The 13511-nt window shown below is 38.1% G+C and overlaps 1 protein-coding gene across 2 annotated transcripts; it reads right to left on the bottom strand.

The window, feature by feature from the left end:
* Nucleotides 1-1244: 1244 nt before the first annotated feature.
* LOC133805009 (protection of telomeres protein 1a-like) lies at nt 1245-12873 on the bottom strand. 2 transcript variants are annotated; one of them, XM_062243106.1, is made up of 4 exons: nt 12709-12873; nt 3114-3194; nt 2658-2734; nt 1245-1608 (listed from the first exon to the last, which is right to left on the bottom strand). In XM_062243106.1, the coding sequence occupies exons 2-4, from the start codon at nt 3124-3126 to the stop codon at nt 1396-1398; spliced, it is 303 nt and encodes a 100-aa protein (XP_062099090.1). In that variant the 5' UTR covers nt 3127-3194; nt 12709-12873; the 3' UTR covers nt 1245-1395. The 2 variants fall into 2 exon arrangements, with proteins under 2 accessions (XP_062099090.1, XP_062099091.1); XM_062243107.1 differs by lacking the exon at nt 12709-12873 and having other exon boundaries at nt 3114-3294.
* Nucleotides 12874-13511: the final 638 nt, after the last annotated feature.

The following is a 13511-nucleotide window of genomic DNA, read 5'->3' on the forward strand; positions in this document are numbered from 1 at the left end:
CTGAGCCGCAGCCCAAATGTGGATTTTTGGCAAAATGAGGGTTTTTAGCTCGGGAACTTGAACGTTAAGGCCCGGGAAGGTTCCTACTACCTAGTTTGGTAGAAACCAAGGTCTCTGAGGTTTGAATTATGACTCGAAACTATTTAATGGATTAGAACGTGATGGTTTATTATGGTTCATGTGTTGTGACTAGGATTTCTTCAAGGCTCGGGTTAGAGGACTGTGCTCATGATCGCGGTGCTTGGTAAGCTCGGGACATAGGAAAGAAAAATGTTGTTCCCACAGAGCTTGTATGCAGGGCAGGGCTCTTTATGATTGTGTTGCAGGGCGTAGCCCTTTGATTGATTATATTCATGTTCGGTATTTTCTTTATTATGCTATGTATGCATTTGTGTGAATGTTCCGCAAGAGCCGGGAACGGCGCAGGCCGAGGTCGGGAAGGCCGGGAACAGCAAGGGGCCGAGAACAGCGTTAAGTATGTGGAGTGCAATGCCGAGCGCGGCAAGGGGTCGGGAGCAGTGTTTAGCACGCGGAGTGTGAGTTGTCAGGGCGATACCCTGAAAGATACCTGTGATATCCTTACGGTGCAGACCGCGAACCCAGGGCCTTGTAAAGTGCCTAGGACGGCATGGCCGTATTTTTATAGCCTATTGATGGCCTATTTATATGCTAAGTGTTTGATATCACTACAAGAAAAAATGCTTTTAATAACACCAAAAATGTGTTATCAAAACATATCATAACACTTTTTGATTTGTTAAGACCAACTATGTTATCGTAGGTCAGGGTACTTTACATAACACTTTATCATTGTTATACAAAAGTGTTATTATACTGTCAACGATAACACACTTTTTGTATTATTTTAATAAATAGATAAGTGTTTAATTATATTAATTATAGTCGATTATATAACACATTTCAATACTTATAAATTTGTGTTATACTAAACTTTAGTATAACACATTTTTTGTGTTGTACTACACTTTAGTATAACATAGTTTTTGTGTTATATAATGAAGTTTGCATAACAAAAGTCTTTACTTATAAAAAGTGTTATTGTAATAGATATTATAACACATTTTTCGTATTATTTTAATATTTTGATAAGTTTAAATTCTCATTATATATTCATTTATATAACACTAATTTATTCTATTATATTTTTATTTTTTATTTATATAATTAAAATTAGTTTTCTAATATATACTAGCATCATCAAATGAACTTGATTTTCAAATAACAAAAAGTAAAAAACATTCAACATTGTATTAACAATCCACAAATTAGTTTAAAACATTCAACACTGTCATCAAACTATATTATAGCTCCCAGGAGACAAAGACTCGAAAAATTAAACCAATAAATCTTAAATCACATGGTAAAACTAACATGCTATACAATTTCCAACCAACATACAAGACAATGAGTATCTATCCTAATAACCACCAATCTAGTGCCAAATATTCGATACTGTCGACTTCCCCAAATATCAGATTTATCCAGATAATGAGATTTCAGGCAACATTGCACCCATGGTCGATATCTAGCATCTTCCTCCACTTGCTTTCCATCATCATTTGTAGCCACTCCAAGCAATGCATTTTGCTTCTTCGTCAGTACATCAATCGCAGGTTGATCTCCAAAAAACTTGTTCTACCACAAGTTGAAAATAAATACAATCAATTGAAGATAACAATGGTAAGGGTGTAAAATAAGAGTAATGCAGGTGACATTTTACATAATAATAATAAAATTGCACAGCCAGCCATATGACTTCAAATGACAGGTTCTATTTTGAAAAGGAAATATATATATATGCAACATTATGTGGTGCAAGATTTTGGTATGAAACATGTGTCCCTAGAAAATTCCATAAAATAAATAAATAAATAAAATAACATAGAATGCAGTGTGACAAGGAGAAGAATAAGTTTTTCTAATGGCAAAATCATTTTTCAATGCACTAGAAGTTCCAAATTTTATTTTGTTAGTCCTAAGACAGTAACTGTCATAGGGTCAATTTTTTAAAACTAAAATACCACCATGTTATGTTGATGGCCAAAGCATTAAACATAGGTCAGCTAACCCAACAATAAAAACAAAATGCACAACCAAGTTTCAGTTCAATCAAATAGATATCTGAGATGATGGCCAAAATGCATAATGTGTATCAGTAGGCTTACAAGTTTTGAAAGTGTGTATGCATATGTATAGATAATGATGACACTAAAGAAAACTCAAGGTTATCCAGGTCAAATTTCCAAGACTGGCAGGATGAGGGGTAAAAATGCCAAGAACTCCAAGCTAAAGCTCCAAATAAATAGTGGTATTACAATAACAATGTGGATATGGACAGGACAGAATAGAAATCAAAAAATTAAATCCAGAAACTCCTGAAAGAGTAACTGTGTAGCTACATCACTATGGTAAGCACATTAGTTTTCATAAAGATTTCCTAGGCAAGCAACTTAAAACTGAATAGTTAAGAAAAGGTTAATCTCAAAAGGCATTATTCATTTGTCAATCATGTGCAACTAGTAACAAAGGTGGATTCTTTTGTTAGCATAAAAGTTTGCATTACAACTAGTGTGCAGCAGGACTAGTAAATAACCATTGAGAAGAGAGTTTAAAGCCATAGACATTATTTAACCTACCCTCATTTCAGTAGGCATGAACATATAACGAAGAACAACAGTAGCTGGAATAGACAACTTTGCATCATCACGACCACCTGTCATACAGATGATGGTTTAATGGTTGATGAAACAAAGAAAGAATATAACATAGTTTATAAAAAGACTACTTCCAAGTATATATCATGAGCAACTTAAAAGATGATAATGTTTCACTAAAATTCAAGGAAGTCCAAAAGGCAACTCAAATTGAAGCAATTCAGCACTTATGAAAGAGAAATTAACTTGCAAGCCAATATGCACAAGGATCTGAAGCACTAAAATTTGACTCTAAAACAATATTGACCAACACTGGAAAATTTTCAACAATATCGCATCAATATTAAGAAAGGAAACAGAGTGAGAACGTAAACAACATGCAATATAAGGTCACTGAACTATTAAATAGAGCATTTAAGAGTACCATAAAAAGCTTACCCCATCCAAGCATCTTATCTTCCACCTTCTTAAGTTTCTTTTTCTTCTTATTGTCAACTTTCTTGGAAATAAATGTATTCCCTGTGTTAAGAAAAAAATGAGATTACATTAATGAGTCACTGTAAGCCCCATAAGGACAACAAAACTAGTCATTTAAAGACATCTCAAGCAACAAAGTTCCTTTCTAAAACACTATGTTTGGTGTACAATGATGCATTATCATCAAATATAAAAGATGGAAAATGAAGCATCTTCAAAGATTAATGAAAGAACTAGTCCTTGGTCCCAAAAATCTATCAGGAACTATAAATTCCATCAGAAAATAAAACCAAGCAAAATATGATAGTTACACAATGCACCCATCAGAAACTGATCACAAATTTTAAAGTTAAAGCAAAATAAATAAATAAATAAAAAATAAGGTGAAACCAAATGATCCTTCACTGAATACCATGGAGTAATAATGATTCCTTTTCTTTTCAATAAAAGGAAAAGCATGCAAGTAAAAAACTGTGCTTTTTTAATAAAGTAAAAAAATAAGCAGCTGAATTCAATTGGGGTCAGAAACTCTGAATTTGGTAGATTAATTAGAGACCAAAATAAAAAAAAAACTCAACAACTATTATATTTTTTTTTTAGAAAAAACAAGATATGGAATCATGCATTACCTCTCAAGAATAAGGCAAAAGACATAACATTTATGGGCTAACCAGTTTAACAATGAACTAAACTACTCATGAAAATCTATATATTAAAAAGAGCAGAGCAACGAGACCACAGCAGGGTAAAACTAATGAAATAATATTTAATCAATTAAAAATAGAATCTAAAGTCATTCTTCCAAGAACTAGCAATCAAAATAATATATCAATACTAACAGTATCATTTTAAAGCCAACTAATTTTTTTTTGGATAAAACTAATAGGTAACTAAATGAAATAATAGAACAAAAATAAAAAATCAAGTAAAAGAATAAATAAAACAAAGTGGTATGTTACAAAGTGAAATCCCTTTCAAATCGTGTATGTTTTTGGTATGTTCAAATCGTGTTCTTATTTCTTTGTTCACATTAGTTCTTTGTGAAATCCCTTGAAATCCGAAACTAATCAACTGAAATTGTTATTGAGTTTGTGAAAATCCTTGTTTCCTTTGTGAAAATCTGAGATTGTTTTGGTGCCACGGATTGATTGGTTCTCTATTATTGGGCGTGTACCACAGATTGTTATTGGGAGTATTGGTGTTCACAGATTGGTTTTCTGAAATTGGGTTTGAGTTCCCTTGTTCTTATTGTAAAAAAAAAAACCGAATTTTCATTGAGTTTCTCTTGTTCTTGTTGTGAAATCCGAAATTGGAATTGACTTCTCTTGTTCTTATATTTTGCAATCCGAATTTGGCCTTGAGTCTCTATTGTTCTTATTGTACAATCCGAATTTGGCCTTGAGTCTCTATTGTTCTTATTGTACAATCCGAATTTGGCCTTGAGTTTCTATTGTTTTTTTTGTTAAATCTGAGTTGTTGTCAAATCCAAGTCTAATTTTTTTTCTTGTGTCTTGTACCTGCGTTTGAGGATCAAGAGGAAAAGAAAAGACAGAAAAGAAAGAAGAAGAAAGAAAACCAAGAGGATCCGAGACTAAAAAAAAAAAAAAAAAATTTTTTGCCACTTTTTCATCGGTTTTCGTTTGATTTGTTTGGTAGAATTGGCGGCTTGAACCTCCATATCACCGTTTCATTAGTTTTCAAAGAGCTTAAAGAAGAAAATAGAGGGGAAAAAGGCAGAGGTGTGAGCTTATTTGAGGGTAAAAGCCATCATTGAGTGCAAACACGAGTGTACTTGAGTGACCATTTTCTTTGAGTGAAACACGTGAGGGAGTGCAGTGAGGTCCTTTCTATAATTGTCTAACCTTATTGTTTTGCAGATTCTCCATCATGTCACAAAATACAGAAAGAAATGCAGGCAATGACGCTCCACCACCTACAGTTCCAAATCTACAAATTGAAGCTTTAATGGGGGAGATGAGGAGGATGTTGAGGGAGGAGTGTGAGCAAATACATGAGCGGTTGGATAGGGTAGAAGAGGGGGCACAACGGAGACCAAGGAGGGGTAGGGTACACCAAAGGGAGTATGAGAATGAAGGGGATTTAGAAGGGGTAGTATCTGATGATGAGTTTGATAGGATGTCGACGGGTAACCATAGGAGGTATGGTGGGAATAGAGAAGATAGGAACCAGGTAGATAATTATATGGGGAATATCAAAATGAGAATCCCAGCATTTCAGGGGAAGAGTGATCCTGAAGCATACCTTGAGTGGGAGAAGAAGATGGAGCTAGTTTTTGATTGTCACAATTACTCCGACATGAAGAAGGTAAAACTTGCTGCCATTGAGTTTACTGATTATGCTATTGTTTGGTGGGATCAGTTGTGCATCAACAGGAGGCGGAGTGGAGATCGCCCTATTGACACATGGGAGGCCATGAAGAGGGTGATGAGGCGACGGTTTGTACCACCTCATTATTATCGAGATCTCTACCTTAAGTTGCAGGGACTTCGTCAAGGTTCCAAGAGTGTTGATGAGTATTACAAGGAGATGGAGATGGCTATGATTAGAGCCAATGTTGAAGAGGATCGGGAGGCAACCATGGCAAGGTTTTTGAATGGGTTGAACCGAGAGATTTCTGACCCAATCGAGTTACACCATTATGTGGAATTGGAGGATTTGGTTCATATGGCAATCAAAGTTGAGAGGCAGCTCAAGAAGGGTAGTTCAAGTTCGAGGTCAAGACCGAGCCCACACAATCCAAGTACAACACCTTGGAGGTCGAACTATCCAAAGAAAGAAGACCAACCCACTTCATCATCTACACCAAAACCAGCCACCACAGCCACACCACCTCAAGGTAAAACAACTCCTACTAAGTCTCATTCTAGTGAGATAAGGTGTTTCAAATGTCAGGGGCGAGGACACATAGCTAGCCAGTGTCCAAACAAGAGAGTCATGGTGATTCGAGAAAGTGGAGAGATAGATTCTGAAGATGAAGATGATCTTGCTGACATGCCACCATTGGAAGATGCTTCTGACAATGAGTATGGGCCAGAATCTGGTGAGATGCTTGCACTAGTCACAAGGCGAGTCCTGAATTTGCAAGCAAAAGAAGAGGAAGAAGAGGTGCAGCGAGAGAACATCTTTCACACTCGTTGTCATGTGAGAGACAAGGTATGTAGTGTCATTATTGATGGAGGTAGTTGTACTAATGTTGCTAGTGCTTCCATGGTTGCCAAGCTAGGGCTTACAACGCTTAGGCATCCCTGTCCATACAAATTGCAATGGTTGAATGATAGTGGTGAAGTGAGGGTTACAAAACAGGTGCTAGTCTCATTTCGAATTGGCAAGTATGAAGATGAGGTGTTGTGTGATGTGGTTCCCATGCAAGCTGGACACCTCCTTCTAGGAAGGCCTTGGCAATTTGATCGGCGGGTGCAGCATGACGGCTTCACCAACAAGTATTCATTCACATTCCGTCAACGAACAATCACTCTAGCGCCTTTGACACCAAAGCAAGTGTATGAAGATCAAGTGAGGTTGCAAAAATTGAGTGACAAAAAGAAAATGAGTGAGCAAAAAGAGAGTGAAAAGATGAATGAGAGTGAGGAAAAAGAGAGACAAAGGGAGAAAAGTGTGGAATCAAGTGAGAGAAAACAAAATAATTTTTATGCAAAAAAAAGTGAGGTTAAGAGAGCATTGTGTACAAAACAGCCCATGATTTTACTCATGTATAAGGAGGCTCTTTTAAATACTAACCAACTTGATTCTTCGCTGCCAAGTGTTGTTGTGTCTATTTTGCAGGAATTTGAGGATGTGTTTCCTGAGAAGTACCACATGGATTGCCACCTGTTCGAGGAATAGAACATCAAATTGATTTTGTTCCAGGTGCTTCCATCCCAAACCGACCAGCCTACAGAAGTAATCCTGATGAAACAAAGGAATTGCAAAGGCAAATTGAAGAATTGATGGAGAAAGGACATGTGAGAGAAAGCATGAGCCCTTGTGCTGTTCCAGTGATTCTAGTTCCCAAGAAGGATGGAACATGGAGGATGTGTGTTGATTGTCGAGCCATCAACAATATAACGGTAAAATATCGACATCCCATTCCTCGTTTAGATGACATGTTAGATGAATTGCATGGTTCTTGTGTGTTTTCCAAAATTGAGTGCAAACACGAGTGTACTTGAGTGACCATTTTCTTTGAGTGAAACACGTGAGGGAGTGCAGTGAGGTCCTTTCTATAATTGTCTAACCTTATTGTTTTGCAGATTCTCCATCATGTCACAAAATACAGAAAGAAATGCAGGCAATGACGCTCCACCACCTACAGTTCCAAATCTACAAATTGAAGCTTTAATGGGGGAGATGAGGAGGATGTTGAGGGAGGAGTGTGAGCAAATACATGAGCGGTTGGATAGGGTAGAAGAGGGGGCACAACGGAGACCAAGGAGGGGTAGGGTACACCAAAGGGAGGATAAGAATGAGGGGGATTTAGAAGGGGTAGAATCTGATGATGAGTTTGATAGGATGTCGGCGGGTAACCATAGGAGGTATGGTGGGAATAGAGAAGATAGGAACCAGGTAGATAATTATTTGGGGAATATCAAAATGAGAATCCCAGCATTTCAGGGGAAGAGTGATCCTGAAGCATACCTTGAGTGGGAGAAGAAAATGGAGCTAGTTTTTGATTGTCACAACTACTCCGACATGAAGAAGGTAAAACTTGCTGCCATTGAGTTTACTGATTATGCTATTGTTTGGTGGGATCAGTTGTGCATCAACAGGAGGCGGAGTGGAGATCGTCCTATTGACACATGGGAGGCCATGAAGAGGGTGATGAGGCGACGGTTTGTACCACCTCATTATTATCGAGATCTCTACCTTAAGTTGCAGGGTCTTCGTCAGGGCTACAGAAGTGTTGATGAGTATTACAAGGAGATGGAGATGGCTATGATTAGAGCCAATGTTGAAGAGGATCGGGAGGCAACCATGGCAAGGTTTTTGAATGGGTTGAACCGAGAGATTGCTGACCCAATCGAGCCACACCATTATGTGGAATTGGAGGATTTGGTTCATATGGCAATCAAAGTTGAGAGGCAGCTCAAGAAGGGTAGTTCAAGTTCGAGGTCAAGACCGAGCCCACACAATCCCAGTACAACACCTTGGAGGTCGAACTATCCAAAGAAAGAAGACCAACCCACTTCATCATCTACACCAAAACCAGCCACCACAGCCACACCACCTCAAGGTAAAACAACTCCTACTAAGTCTCATTCTAGTGAGATAAGGTGTTTCAAATGTCAGGGGCGAGGACACATAGCTAGCCAGTGTCCAAACAAGAGAGTCATGGTGATTCGAGAAAGTGGAGAGATAGATTCTGAAGATGAAGATGATCTTGCTGACATGCCACCATTGGAAGATGCTTCTGACAATGAGTATGGACCAGAATCTGGTGAGATGCTTGCACTAGTCACAAGGCGAGTCCTGAATTTGCAAGCAAAAGAAGAGGAAGAAGAGGTGCAGCGAGAGAACATCTTTCACACTCGTTGTCATGTGAGAGACAAGGTATGTAGTGTCATTATTGATGGAGGTAGTTGTACTAATGTTGCTAGTGCTTCCATGGTTGCCAAGCTGGGGCTTACAACGCTTAGGCATCCTTGTCCATACAAATTGCAATGGCTGAATGATAGTGGTGAAGTGAGGGTTACAAAACAGGTGCTAGTCTCATTTCGAATTGGCAAGTATGAAGATGAGGTGTTGTGTGATGTGGTTCCCATGCAAGCTGGACACCTCCTTCTAGGAAGGCCTTGGCAATTTGATCGGCGGGTGCAGCATGACGGCTTCACCAACAAGTATTCATTCACATTCCGTCAACGAACAATCACTCTAGCGCCTTTGACACCAAAGCAAGTGTATGAAGATCAAGTGAGGTTGCAAAAATTGAGTGACAAAAAGAAAATGAGTGAGCAAAAAGAGAGTGAAAAGATGAATGAGAGTGAGGAAAAAGAGAGACAAAGAGAGAAAAGTGTGGAATCAAGTGAGAGAAAACAAAATAATTTTTATGCAAAAAAAAGTGAGGTTAAGAGAGCTTTGTGTACAAAACAGCCCATGATTTTACTCATGTATAAGGAGGCTCTTTTAAATACTAACCAACTTGATTCTTCGCTGCCAAGTGTTGTTGTGTCTATTTTGCAGGAATTTGAGGATGTGTTTCCTGAGAAAGTACCACATGGATTGCCACCTGTTCGAGGAATAGAACATCAAATTGATTTTGTTCCAGGTGCTTCCATCCCAAACCGACCAGCCTACAGAAGTAGTCCTGATGAAACAAAGGAATTGCAAAGGCAAATTGAAGAATTGATGGAGAAAGGGCATGTGAGAGAAAGCATGAGCCCTTGTGCTGTTCCAGTGATTCTAGTTCCCAAGAAGGATGGAACATGGAGGATGTGTGTTGATTGTCGAGCCATCAACAATATAACGGTAAAATATCGACATCCCATTCCTCGTTTAGATGACATGTTAGATGAATTGCATGGTTCTTGTGTGTTTTCCAAAATTGATCTTAAAAGTGGGTATCATCAGATACGTATGAAAGAAGGGGATGAGTGGAAAACTGCTTTTAAAACTAAACATGGATTGTATGAGTGGTTAGTCATGCCTTTTGGACTAACTAATGCACCTAGCACTTTCATGCGCTTAATGAATCATGTATTGCGTGCTTTCATTGGAAAATTTGTGGTTGTGTATTTTGATGATATTCTTATTTATAGTAAGAATTTGCATGACCATGTTTTGCATTTGCATTCTGTTTTGGATGTTCTTAGGAAACAGAGTTTATATGCTAACCTCAGTAAGTGTACTTTCTGCACCGATAAGCTTGTTTTCCTAGGCTTTGTTGTAAGTGCTACATGTATTCAGGTGGATGAAGAAAAGATCAAAGCCATCCAAGAGTGGCCGACCCCTACAACTATAGGTAATGTTAGAAGTTTTCATGGACTTGCTAGCTTCTACAGGAGGTTTGTGAAAAATTTTAGCACCATCGCCGCACCACTTACAGAAGTTATCAAAAAGAATGTGATATTTAAATGGGGTGAAGCTCAAGAGGAGGCATTTCAGCTACTGAAATACAAGCTTACTCATGCTCCTTTACTTGCTTTGCCTAACTTTTCTAACACTTTTGAAGTTGAATGTGATGCTTCTGGAATAGGTATTGGCGCTGTTCTTATGCAGGATGGGAGACCGCTTGCATACTTTAGCGAAAAGCTAAGTGGGGCTGCCCTCAATTACCCCACCTATGACAAAGAATTGTATGCACTAGTGCGTGCTTTAGAAACATGGCAGCACTATTTGTGGCCAAAGGAGTTTGTGATTCGCACAGATCATGAATCCTTGAAACATTTGAAAGGCCAACACAAGCTCAACAAGAGACATGCAAGATGGGTTGAGTTCATTGAGACATTTCCTTATGTCATTCGCTATAAACAAGGTAAGGAGAATGTGGTTGCTGATGCCCTTTCTCGCAGGTATGCCCTAATCTCTACTCTTGATGCTAAATTTCTTGGGTTTGAACACATAAAGGAGTTGTATTCTGCTGACCATGATTTTGGGGAAACTTATGCTGTTTGTGAAAAGTCTGCTGACGGAAAATTTTATAGGCATGAGGGTTTCTTGTTTAGGGAGCATAGGTTGTGTGTACCTAATTGTTCTGTGAGAGATTTGCTAGTTAGAGAGTCCCACGGGGGAGGGTTGATGGGACATTTTGGAGTTGTTAAGACCCTAGCTATGTTGCAAGAGCACTTCTTTTGGCCCCACATGAAACGAGATGTTGAGCGAATTTGTGGTAGGTGTGTCACTTGTAGGCAAGCTAAATCAAGAGTTCAGCCAAATGGCCTTTACACACCCCTACCTATCCCTAGTTCACCATGGGTTGACATTTCAATGGATTTTGTGTTGGGTTTACCTAGAAGTAAGCGTGGGAGGGATTCAATCTTTGTGGTCGTAGACAGATTTTCTAAGATGGCTCATTTTATTCCTTGTCATAAAACTGATGATGCCTCTAACGTTGCAGATTTGTTCTTTAGGGAGATTGTGAGATTACATGGTATGCCTAGAACAATTGTATCAGATAGGGATGCCAAGTTCTTAAGCTATTTTTGGAAAACATTGTGGGGAAAACTTGGGACAAAACTATTATTTTCTACTACTTGTCACCCTCAAACCGATGGTCAAACAGAAGTAGTTAATAGGACCCTATCCACCTTGTTGAGGGCTATCATAAGTAAAAATATTAAGACTTGGGAAGATTGTTTGCCACATGTTGAGTTTGCTTATAATCGTTCAATGCATTCTGCTACTAAATTTTCACCATTTGAAATTGTTTATGGTTTTAATCCTCTAACTCCTTTGGATTTATCACCTTTACCTGTTTCTGAGCATTTGAATTTAGATGGCGAGAAGAAGGCAGAATTTGTGAAGAAAATCCATGAGAGGGCGCGACTCAACATAGAGAGAAGGACTGAACAATACATTAAGCAAGCTAACAAGGGTCGTCATAAGCAGGTTTTTGAGCCCGGTGATTGGGTATGGTTACACATGAGGAAAGAGCGATTCCCAACACAAAGGCATTCAAAATTGCTACCTCGAGGAGATGGTCCATTTCAAGTACTTGAAAGGATCAATGACAATGCCTACAGACTCGATTTACCAGGTGAGTATAATGTTAGTGCTACTTTTAATGTTTCTGATTTGAGTCCTTTTGATGCAGGTGACGATTTGAGGTCAAATCCTTCTAGAGAGGGGGGGGGGGGGGGAATGATGAGGACACCAAGACCCAAGTATCAAGTCAAGTTCCAGTTGGTCCAGTGACGAGGGCACGAGCCAAGAGATTCAAGGAAGAACTTAACAGCCTAGTCCACAAAGTCCTAAAACAAGAGGAGACCATGGTCAACATTGAAGGAGAACAAAGACTTGTCTTACTCATCAAAGTTGACTGAGTTTAGGAGCGTAATGAGTCTTTTTATTTTTAGTCACGTTTTTTTAGTCTTTGTTTATTTTGTGATAAGTCAAACATTTGACTTGTGTGAGTCCAATAGTCCTTTTGTCTTTAATTTTCGGTTTTCATGAGGAAGACAAAAGGCTTGTCTTTAATTTCGGTTTTCATTAGGAAGACAAAGGGGCTGTCCTTAATTTTTCGGTTTCATTAGGAAGACCAAGGGTCTTGTTTTCATGTAATTTTCGTCCTTATAAGGACTGCCAAAACAATGTGAAAAATCAGATTATGTTGAATGAAATTGTGAGTTTATTTCTTCTTGAGTTCTTGAAGAAACTTTTGAACTTATCAAGGAGATTCCTTGTGGCGTTCATCCTGACTTATCAAACGGATTCCATCCCCGTTTGTGGCGTCTTCCTCATACCAAGGTTCGTGCTTGGCTAAGCATTGGGTCGCGGTTCCATTCCAATCTTGTGTGTTCTTGGTGGCTGTTCCATATTTGGTGTCGGGTTTCGTCACACTTGTTGGCGTGGTTCGTATCACAAAGAGTGCCAAAGTACATACCTGATTAGCAGTTGAAGCAAAGACAACAAAAACATGACTTGCAGTATCTATATATTGCTCCTTTCCAAGACACAAAATACTCAGTACAATCTTTTGATTCAATCTGCAATCATTTTTCAATATAAGAAATTAAAAGTAATTCAGATATAGAAACCATAGTTTATGCATGAATGTATATCTTTAATTGGGACATTGTTACAAACAATAAAAAAAATGCTATTGAAATTCTCATAGCATGAAGTAAGTTTCCACAAACTAAGATCAGTAGCCCGAACAGCCACACCAGTGTCCCAACCATTATTGTTGAAACTCACAAATTTACGCTTAATGATGTTGTGCCACAAAGAATATGGCTCATTCAGGAATCTCTACAACCATTTTCAAAACAAGAGAGTTATTCTTCTAAAAAAAATTCGGATTGTGTGGATAATTTGGCTGAAAGAAGAATAAAAAAAATAAAAAGAAATGGGTGTGGCTTCTCTAAGGGAAAAGGTTCAAATTTTAGCATCTTTTTGGGCTTATGTGACAAAGTAATTCATGGATTTCCCTCTTTCTTGGATCATTCTTGAATGGAAAATTGTGTGATTTAGCTAGTTTCTTTTTGGTTTTGCTCTTATTATTTTCGTCTACTTTATGGAGATAACTTATCATATTTTTGTAATACCTTTTTCCAATTAATAAAGGTTTTGTTTCCTATCAAAAAAACAAAAATCATCCAAAAAATTTCAAAATACTTAGCTATTTGTCTTTAAATACATACATCATCAAACTTCATTCATCCTGCGACAGACTAAAGCAAGTTA

Source organism: Humulus lupulus, chromosome X, assembly GCF_963169125.1.
Source record: "Humulus lupulus chromosome X, drHumLupu1.1, whole genome shotgun sequence".
NCBI classification, from domain to species: domain Eukaryota; kingdom Viridiplantae; phylum Streptophyta; class Magnoliopsida; order Rosales; family Cannabaceae; genus Humulus; species Humulus lupulus.

What these genes read in the sequence shown, in the direction of transcription:
- LOC133805009 (XM_062243106.1), bottom strand. An exon ending in TCATGCCTACTGAAATGAGG is followed by an intron (nt 1,609 to 2,657) that starts GTAGGTTAAATA and finishes CTGACGAAGAAG; the next exon opens with CAAAATGCATTGCTTGGAGT.